Source organism: Lepidochelys olivacea (genome assembly GCF_965140295.1).
Source record: "Lepidochelys olivacea isolate rLepOli2 genome assembly, chromosome: 7".
Taxonomy (NCBI): Eukaryota; Metazoa; Chordata; order Testudines; family Cheloniidae; genus Lepidochelys; species Lepidochelys olivacea.
In genome coordinates this window covers 37,358,314-37,368,591 of record NC_140417.1, presented here as the reverse complement: position 1 = coordinate 37,368,591, position 10,278 = coordinate 37,358,314, and the positions used below count along the sequence as shown (strand labels likewise).

The following is a 10,278-nucleotide window of genomic DNA, read 5'->3' as shown; positions in this document are numbered from 1 at the left end:
ATGCTCTGAGTTACACAGATGAAAGTGCACATTATTTATATATATGTATTTAGTGCTCAAGGTACATCTGCAGGAATTGTAACTCCCATGTTGTTCAGGGCCAGACTAGTAAATCAGCCAAGGAAGAATATTAAAGGCCATAGGCTTGATATCAAGAATAAATCCCTTCAGATGGAGGAGAAATTTCCCTCCAAGCAGTACAACCAACCGTGTAAAGAGAGGATCCTGAACCTCTTCAACCTGCTGCCCTTATGTAGAAACAAAGTTAAGCCTTGTGCTCTCAAACCCTCATACGGTTATACTGCAAAATAATCTGTCTGCTGGCCCTCGAGAGAGAGGATCTTGTGTGCTTGAACTCTCCACCTCCCAGTCCACTTTGCACCTCACTATGGTACTATACATATATCTTTTCTTTAAAACAAAAACGGGTTTGAATGCAGAGCCCCAGCCCCGTGTGAACATCTCCTTCTGTGACTTAATAGAACTCTGCCTAATCAGGTGTTACATGGACTGTGGAACCATGCAAAGAGCTAACTGGAAAAAAAATATGCCAAAGTTTGCTTGCCCCAGAAACTGGTAGCTTAGTTTGAGTCCTCCTTTTTATTAGGAATAAAGGGTCTGATTCTCTCCTGTTCTTTTAACTTGTGTAGTTATTTATAGCTGTGAAAATGGGGAGTAAAATCCTACCATTCACTTCGCACTGATGTAAATGACACAAGATGCAAGGCATTGGTGAATCATGCCCAGGATAAGTGAAAGGGATATCTGGTTTGAGCCATAATACATATATATGTTAATGCTGCTTCTGTAGCACCTACATGTATAATACACTAGCATGGTCTGTCTCTCTGCCTCCCTCCCTCTCGATCCACCAGAGGGCAACATGAAACACCCATTCATATTTGATTATACTAGTAGCCTGCTGCCTACAGATAAAGGAATTCTTATTCAGCAAAAGTGGTGGCAGAAGCCTTTTGGTTTTTTTGGGGTTTTTTTAGTGCTGAGGTCCTGGGTTCTATTGTCATTGAACAAATACCTGTATGTTTGCAGCCTCTATATATTAAGTGCTAATATTAGGCATTAGATTGTTACAGGCTTCAAATATATTAAGGGCTGTTATAAAGGTGAGCAGTTGTTCTCCATGTCCTCTGAAGGTAGGACAAGAAGTAACAGTCTTAACCTAAATATTGCTTGTTGCAGATTAATATTAGGAAAAACTTTCTAACTATTAAGATTGTTAAGCACTGGAACAAGCTTCCAAGGGAGGTTGTGGAATCTCTGTCACTGGAGGTTTTTAAGAACATGTCAGACAAACACCTGTCAGGGATGGTCTAGGTTTACTTGATCCTGTCTCAGCACAGGGGGTGCTGGACTAGATGACTTGTTGCTGTCCCTTCCAGCCCTATGATTCTGTGTTGCATCTGTTTTGAGTGGGAGGGCTCTATTACACTAGTTGGAATTTGCTCCTTTGTTCTGAAGACTTTTCACATTTGATGGTATGTCCTGTTACCGAAATAACAACAAAAATCCACATACATCAGAAGCCAGCTTCTGGTGGGTGAAATAAGCAACAAAACCTTATGATGCATGAAATTAAAAGTGAGTCTTTCATGGACCTAATTATATGTCACATAATAAATGAAAACATTAAAGTACATTAAAGGTATTCATGTTAAATTACTCTGCGTGCATATGATTTATGAGCATTGTAAGCAAGTCAGTTATTTAAGAGAAGAGGATGTTTTTGGCTGCTTGTTTATTTAGCAGATATTTCTATTCAGGTGAAGCCTAAAAAATATTTTCCACTACAGCATTTTAATTGTCAGTTACATAAACATACTCTCAGCTTACTGTAGCTCAGGGAACAATTGTTTCTTATGAACATATTTAGTATGATCAATAATTTTTTACTGCCCTCTGCTTTAATATTGTGTAAGGCCATTTGTCTTGTTAAATCTAAACCCAAATCTCAAACCTCTTAATTACTCAGAATCCCAGCAATTATACTTTGTAGTGTACTTTCCCCTCACTGAAGGTTTTGTCTTTTCTGAAGTTCACCAATGCTTATTTTATGATCCTTTTGTGAATATGAACTTGCCTCTCTTTTTAATACGATACAAAAGTTTTTCATTTCTATAGTACTGCTTGTCTTAGGATTTCAAGTAACTACAAATATTAAGTCCTAGGGACACATCTGTGAGACAGGGAATAAATTATTTAGTTTCCTTACCTGTAAGCAATAGAATAACAATAATAAAGTTTGATGTCCAATCCTTCAGCATTTACTCATGTGAGCAGGTGTTGATTTTAATGAGACTATTCACATAAGTGTTATAGGAACAGGCTGTGTACTGGCTGGTTGGTGCCATCCACACTAGCAGTGGCTGCATTCCAGTATTTCTGTACAACAAGATTAGGTGTTAGATAATCTTCTTTATTAATACCAGCAACTGTTATCTAATCCAAAATGTCCAGTCCTTTCAGATGCTGCTGACTTTTGATAAGCAGTAAACATGTAGAAGGGCTGCTGGATCAGGGATTTCTTGTTATAAATAGACTGGATACTTACAGATGGATTAGACACTTATCTTTGAACAAATACTGACTCATCCTTCTCTGGTGGTGTCTTTCCAACTCATTCACGATCTTAAGTTATTCCCCCTTTATTTAGATACAGGGAAAAGTATGTGGTCATTAAGCTTAAATCACAAAGTGCAAATTCCTTTTTAAATAGTACATCACTTACTGTGATTCCTAGAGAAATACGAAAGTGCATATATATATTCACTACTTTGCATGCTGGAAAGTATGAGATGGTGGAATAGGGCATTGTTGTCTTTTGGGCCTTTCACAATCTGCTTTGGGATCTGTTGTGTTTCATTGTAGGTGGCCGGTGTAGCATTTATTTATTTTTTGCTTCTGTCTGTTGTGAATTGGCTGTAACTGACAGATTTGATTAGCTGTGGGGAAAGCTGGCTAGAGAACATGACTTACATAGACAGCAGTGACCTGGTCAGGTAAGCATTTAACAGTACTCTCCAACCTAGATAACCATTCAGATCAGCTGCCCCTTTTCCAGGGTTTCTCCGGATAAAAGCCAAATGGTTCAGAAGTGATAAATAGAACTCTGCCTTGTGGAACGGAAATGCTGCATTGGAAATGATTCTCCCCTTTTCCTCATTTACTATTGGACTCAGAATACCAGAGACCAGGAAACACATCTTCCTGAAGCAACCCTTTTGCAAACTGTATAGTATGTTGATAATTTTTTATCTACAGTGCTCTTTATTCAGCATGCACTCTTCTACGGACTCAAAGTAGAAGCTACCCTATTTGTCACTGGGTCATTCCTGTGTATGTTCTAACAAACAAAATCCTACAACGGTGAGGTGCGCTAGTTGAGAGTAACAGGTAAGCTTCCCAGTTATGCATGGGACTATATGATAGTTGAATCTAGTACAACTTCCCTGTTCCATAACTGTTTGCAGATTTGTATGTAAGGAGCCACGTTCTACATTCTATTTCACCCATTGATCGTAGTGAGGTTTCGTAGTACAGATTGTAACCATTTTTTACAGCTAGTACAAAAATACATATTTGCCTTTCCATGCACAAAAGCAATCATGTGCTTCAGTCTGAATGATTTATATTTTAGATAAAGGATACAAGGCAACAGGGAAGTCTCCATGAGAGAATGCGTCCTCTGTAATGGGCTGCATTAACACTCCCTCACAAAATGGCAGCTGAATTTTAAGGTGCAGAGAAAACAGTCCTTGAGCTACATAAGCATAATACTGGTGTCTGTTTCCTTGAGATTCTCTCTTGTAGAGGTAACATGTGTGTGCCCGATTTAACAATGACAGCCAAATTCTAATCTTGGATTTGTGTGTGCAGCTCTCACTGAAAAGTGCACATAAATCTGGAGCCAGAATTTGGCCCTGGTTTTTCACTTGAGAATGGTCAAGCCTCTATAAGTCATGCACCATCCTGGCTGGGTAGATAAGGGCACCATTGATTGTAGTCTCCTCATTGCAGCTGGAAGAGTTGTGTAACATCAAACAGTATGTTGCACTGAGGAAAAGCAGTGAGGAATACAATACAGAATTGAAAGGGCAGGGGAAAGTTAGCTGGGTGTAAGGTGATTGACACTGTTGGAATTTGGCCAGACCACCAGGGTTAGCATGCACCTACTTCAGAAATGTGCTGCCAAAATTGTGAGGAGGCTTCCTAAAAACCACTCTGCTGTGGTTTCGCTTTTGCTCCCCTCCCTCCCACCATAAAGCACCTTGCTTTCCCTGCCTTCAGTTTAAGTCCCTGTGCCATTGGATAGTCACTCACACCCACTGTGCTTCTCTCTCCACCTCCTGGACACTCCTCTCAGCAGCTCCTGTACCTTGTGTGTTCTTCCTTGAGTTAGAATTGGTGGCAGATGGAGCGGGAAGAGGTGATGTCATCATGTGGCCTCTGGATCTGTGATGATTGAGTGCGGAGTGGCTACTTTTTGGCAGGGGAGGAGCAGGTCACTTTTTTGATTTTTATGGGAAGGGGTTTGGAAGGACAGTAGGTAACTTGTGGCCTGAGGGGTTGGAGTTTGAGTCCCTTCTGACCTGAAGGAGGGCAGCTGGTTGAAAAGAGGATCTCCTGTGGCCTGGAGGGGTAGATCTTATGTGTCTCAGGTGAGGGGTGCTGTGTCCTCTGCAGCCTATGTTCAGGGTCAGGTAAGAAGTAGGCTTCGTGAGTCCTGGGAGATGAAGTAATTGATTGAGGACTGGCCCCCTTGAGGCCTGGGGAGGGAGGAGAGTCAGTTAATCAGGATGTCTTCCCCACCTGACTTGTAGGGAGGCCCCTGGTTGCAAATTCTGGGCTGAGTGTACAGGGAGGTTGGGAAAGAGAGGGAGGCTGCTGCAGGTGGTGCAGCTCAGCTCCAAGCTCCTAAATCAATGTGGCTCATCAGTAGCGTACTTGGACAGGTAATGGCCCCTTATCCTTCTACTAGCATTGCTGTGTGTCTGTTTGTGGCTGGAGGCCTCGCTCTTCTTAGCATAGTTACGATACACAGTCATAGCAAGCTTACTTGTATCATGGAAGCTGAACAGCAACCAGCTTCAGCCAGGAACCTGAGGCATTTTAACAAGTAACTTGCACAGGTACCTGCAAAAAACTTCCTTCGGCTCTTTCAAAAAGGGCCAGGCAATCATGCAATAGTGACATCAGTGCTATGTTGCGTCCAAAAAAGGGAAGCTCTAGAAGCAGAGAACCTCCTCCAGCCCCACGCTAGGGCTTTGGGTTAGCAGGAACTGTGTGTGAGGCGTGCCACATATTGTGTTTCTTCTAGAAGTTATTCAGAGTTCTCCAATCTAAGTATTGGCCCTGCCTAATGGGACTGATCTGAGAAGATCACAGCATAAAGTCTCATGGCTGGGGCCCTTATAAGTAGTTCAGGTTGGGGAGAAGATAGAAGCTTTAGCTGCCCCTGTAATTTTCCTGTGAGGAGATATTTTACTCCCCAGAGAGAAAGAGATCTTTTAATGGTTTGTGCAAAAATCCTAGTAATTTGTGGCCCCCCAGAAAACCAACCCAGGAATTTTGCAGGATGTTTAACCACTATCTTTGGTTGTCCCGTGTAATTATGCAACAGACTGGACAAATGTGAATGCACAAGAAACACCTTTTATTTAATTATCACACATGGAGTACAATTTTTCTCAGGTGGTTTCTAGGAAATTCAGTAGTATATAAAAGGACTCCTTCATGGATGCACATTAATTGTCAGGAAGCTTAAAATCATGCTTATTAAGGGATAAATCCAAGGGCTGGCCCCAGTAGCCACACTGGTTCTGCTGCCAAGGGAACCTCTGCATGCTGCCAAATTCAGCCCTCTCCTCTGCAAGTGCAAGTTTGCACCTGTTGAAGTCAATAGGACTCCACATGCATGATGTAGGATCAGAGTCTAAATTTGTAACAATAGTGCAATCAAAATCCACCAGAAACTAGCTGGCAGTAGACTGTAAATAGCCTTTTCCTAGAAGAGCTGGGAGTTCATTGGTAAAAATGCGAAATTAATTCTTCAAAAACCACAAGATGGGACAAGTAAAATTTCTTAACTATTTGCCTTAGACATTTAGAGAATGTAAGCTTAAAATAACTTATTCTGACTTGCCAGTAAATAAATTTAAGTGCATTTTAGAGGTGGCCTCCAACCAAAACCTTGGATCTGAATACTGGATCTTCATACAAACTTCTCCCCACAAACTTTGTGGCCTGGGACCCATCTCGAGTACGCTTACACTTGCATAGGCAGTAGAAGCTAAGAAGGGTATCCTTTGTATTAGGTTAGTTTGGCATTTCTGTGAAGAGCTACTGGTGACAGCAACATCTCATTGTGACATGTAATTTTCTAGGTTATGCTTCTGCAGCAACGGGACAGCAGAATAATAATCTCTTGTGGTAACCTGGTAGGCTAGCTTTTTGGAAAACCTCAGGGCACATGATGTTAAAATAAGTACAAGTATTACAAAAGTGATCAAAGCGAGGTCTCGCCAAAAGAAATCGAGGCATTTAATTGGGAGGGATTTCCTACAGCTGTCCAGCTCATTCCCACTCAACTGGCTCAAAGGCTTCCCCGCGCTGGGAGCTGGGCTTGCACAGATGACATTGGCAATAGACGATTCGGAGAAGTCCTCCAGCCAGAGTTTGAGATACAGAATGTCACAGTCACAATTCCAGGGATTGTCGGACACATTCACTTCCTCTAAGCTATGTAAGCTGTCAAATGCTCCAATACGAACTGTGGTCATACTGTTATTTTGTAGATAAAGTTTCCTGGTGCTGACAGACAGGGAAGGCACTTCCTTCAGTCCCTTTGAGCTGCAGTCTACCAGCCAGCCCTTCATTTCTCCGAGTGGCTTACAGATGCAGGGCAGAGGGCAGATTTCCGCATTGACTAAACAGAACAGCATTAATGTAACAAATCCTGCAGCAGTGGGGATCTTCATGATGGTTATGTTTTCACTAAATAAAGGACAAAAACATAAATATTTAAAAACAACTGATTAGTTGTCATGGTTCTAAATGTAAAGCTAGAATATAAAGTTATCCCCACTTCATCCTGCTTTAGGGTCAGCAGAAAATCCTGAGTTTCCTGGAAAACTTTTTTCACGCCCTACAGTTCCCATAATGCCATTCTGTCTTAACCTGATTAATACTAATGCATTTATGAAAGAGTGTGGTGAGTCCTTGCCACTCTCACTTCGTGCTTTATTATACAAAATATTACTGCCAAAAGCTCTTGAATAGAGATGGCCCAAGTAGGTGATGGCTTGATCCAGGTTAGTTTTAGGTTAGGGTTTTTGATTTAGGTTCAGGGCTAGGGTTTGAATTTGGTATTGAAATCATGTGAGATTACAAATGCTGAGCTCACAAGACTTTTGCCATCTTGAATGGTATAAGTTGATTTTAAGAAGTTATCTCCAGAGATTTTTAGCTACATCCCATTTGGAAAATGGATCCTTTCTGTTATGGATTTGACTAGAATTGGTACTTTATGGCTGGGTTCTGATGTGAGAATTTGAAGGGCGTGGATTAGAGGTTCTTTTTTTTTTTGGCCTATCACTGCTCTTTTACTTTGTGCATGAATTCGTGCATCCATCCATAAGAGCTTATTGTTTTAAGATGTAAAATGAATACAAAACTACAAATTGTGCTTATCTGTACTCTGACACAGCTCAGAGCTCACTTTTGGGGGGATACCACCATCATGTCTTAGGTTGGCAGGTAGTTATCCCTTTGCGGTGGCAACCCCTGTTGTTTGGAAGTGGCTCTCACCTATCATCCATCTTGGTCCCACCCATCCCCTCTTTGCACAACTGCAAATATTTCCTCCCCATCCCCCAGTATGGCCAATCAAAGGACCTAACAGGAATTCCAGATCCAAAATCCTTTGCACTGTTGGGGAAATCCAGATCCAAACTTTGTTGTTTGGAACCATCTCTAATTATGCCCATAATTCACCCCATAATTAGAACTTTTCTTTTCCCCTTCCTTCTATGTGGAAATCCACTGATTAAATGTGAAATTTTAAGAAAATAATTCTGATTGTATGGTGCCCTGAATACTAATCTGGGGAGTGGGATGTACTGTTAATAGGTGTCAGTTTTCTTATTATTGTACACTCAGACCTTCCCTGTCCCCTTTCTCCATCCCCCACCCCAAAAAAGAAGGTGAGATCTACTCTATTAGACTTAAGAACTTACTTTGCAGGTGAACGTTGGAAGCCCAGCACAAAAGCAATTTAAAACTAAAGTAGGCAAAGCATTGGAGTTGGCAAACAAATAGAAATTATCTAATGGATTTATTCTCTCTATCTCTAACCTCATGTTAGAGTGCCTTTTACATAAAAATAATATATAATGGAAATTATACATATGTAAGCATAGAACTTGGACAGAATATTCTTTGATATCTTAAAATGTGACCAGCCTTAATAACCCCATTAGGAAAATGTCTCATTTGGCATGGTAAAAATTGAACTGATATTGCTTTCTTTCAGTAAACTTATTAAAGGCTGAGTGAGGTTGGATTGGTTTTGCTTTTAATAACTTTTTGCTTCAGAATCTAGAGAAGGTATCAGTTTCCTTTCAAGTAGCTTGCAATACAGATTATTAATTCAAAGATACTGAAGGCATCAATTCTGGTCAAGTCTTGAATTTTTGAACAAGAAATTATTTAGGTATCTACACATGCCCAGATGTAGATAAAGCATAACACTTTTATTTCCTTTTTTCTAAAATAGCTACAATAATCCAAAAGCCCTGCATAATGAAAAGTGACCAGCGTGGGATGACAGAGCTGCTTAAAACTCATCTTATCCATTCTGAAATATGATGGTCTAAATGCTGGTCCTGTTTTCTTAATGAAATCCTAGATCGATCAGAGAGAGAGAGAGAGAGATCTAAACACAGCTAATGTGACAACCATATGACAAAAAAACAAGGGCATGAAAACCTTTCTTCTAAACTATAGTGAAAGCAAAAAATACAAACAAAAGCCATTTGTTTCAATTTCCAGCTGATTTGAATACTGGGAAAAGACTTACAACCTTGGAGCTTTAAATCCAGGTAATGCTGCAATGCCAGCTTTGATCTATTTAAGAAAATCTTTTGCTTTCATGGATTTGATAACCCAAAGTAGTTTTGAAAGTCTTATATTGTTTAAGCAAACCAACCAACAAAACCAGCCCCCACAATTCCCTTTTAAACGCTTGTAAGGAGCACACCCTGCTTAAGGGAGATTTCACATTTTACTAACTCTATTTACAAATATGTGACTGAGACTGTGTTTAAAAAATAATAGTACAGCCAGGTAATTAGTTTCTCAAAATTAAGTGAGGCACCTCTTGATTTTTATCACAATTGTCCGGTGAAATACCATTTCCCTATAGCTTAAGTTGGATTTCTACTCCATAATACTATGAACTTCATAACAGAACAGCTGGAATATTAATTTTGGCAATTTCTGATCTCCTCATAATCACAATTTAACCCTTTGGTGCTGAGTCTAAAGGAGTGCCCTGCTGCAGCTTCAGGAATCCAGTAGCCGTTGATAACTTCTTAAAAGTGGCTACACCTTTTAATCCCAACCTGACGTGTCAGTTTGTGGATAAAGATCTTTATCTAACTAAAAGCAGGGTGAGCAAAACCTATCCTAAGGATCCTCTGCCACAGTTTAATGCGTAAACACCAAGAAATGCTAAATCAAAAGGAAATGAGGCCTGGGCAAGAGGAGCAGGGAGAAAGGAATTGGTGAGCTGCATAGCTTGCTTACCTCTGTGTGTGTATATATATATATGTTTGGGTGTTCGATCCTTTCCCTTGTTTGCGTAGTAAGGCTTTGAAGATCTGCAGTGCTGGATTAAACATAACTTTCTTGGGTTTTTAAAGATATAGGACGGAAACGAATGTAACAGATGACAAGCCTTCTGCCTCGTCTGTGAGGCAGCAGTTCCTCTTGGGAAATGCGTAGAGTCAAATAGCTCTTTGAGCTATTTTTATTGTTTCAGCAGAAAAGAGAAGAATTTCATATTTTATTATGTTTTTGTTATTTAAATATTTTTCCTCTGTGAAAGGTGACAGGTTTCTTAAAATCCTCAAATGACTCCCCTCCAGTCTGACAAGTATTTCTTCATCAGAAGTAAAAATCTAGAGGTATAAAAAAGGCAGCTTGGACTTTATCAGTCACTGGGACAGGCAGGATAAGAGATTGGTATTAAGTTCCAGAAAC

The 10,278-nt window shown here is 40.3% G+C and overlaps 1 protein-coding gene across 1 annotated transcript; it reads right to left on the bottom strand.

Moving 5' to 3' along the window:
• Positions 1 to 5,689: 5,689 nt before the first annotated feature.
• GP9 (glycoprotein IX platelet) lies at positions 5,690 to 9,917 on the bottom strand (the record flags this gene model as incomplete). The annotated part of the gene is made up of 2 exons (XM_084635652.1): positions 5,690 to 7,011; positions 9,823 to 9,917. 2 exons carry the CDS (start codon positions 9,915 to 9,917, stop codon positions 6,378 to 6,380), a joined length of 729 nt encoding a protein of 242 aa, XP_084491778.1. The 3' UTR covers positions 5,690 to 6,377.
• Between the last annotated feature and the right edge of the window lie 361 nt (positions 9,918 to 10,278).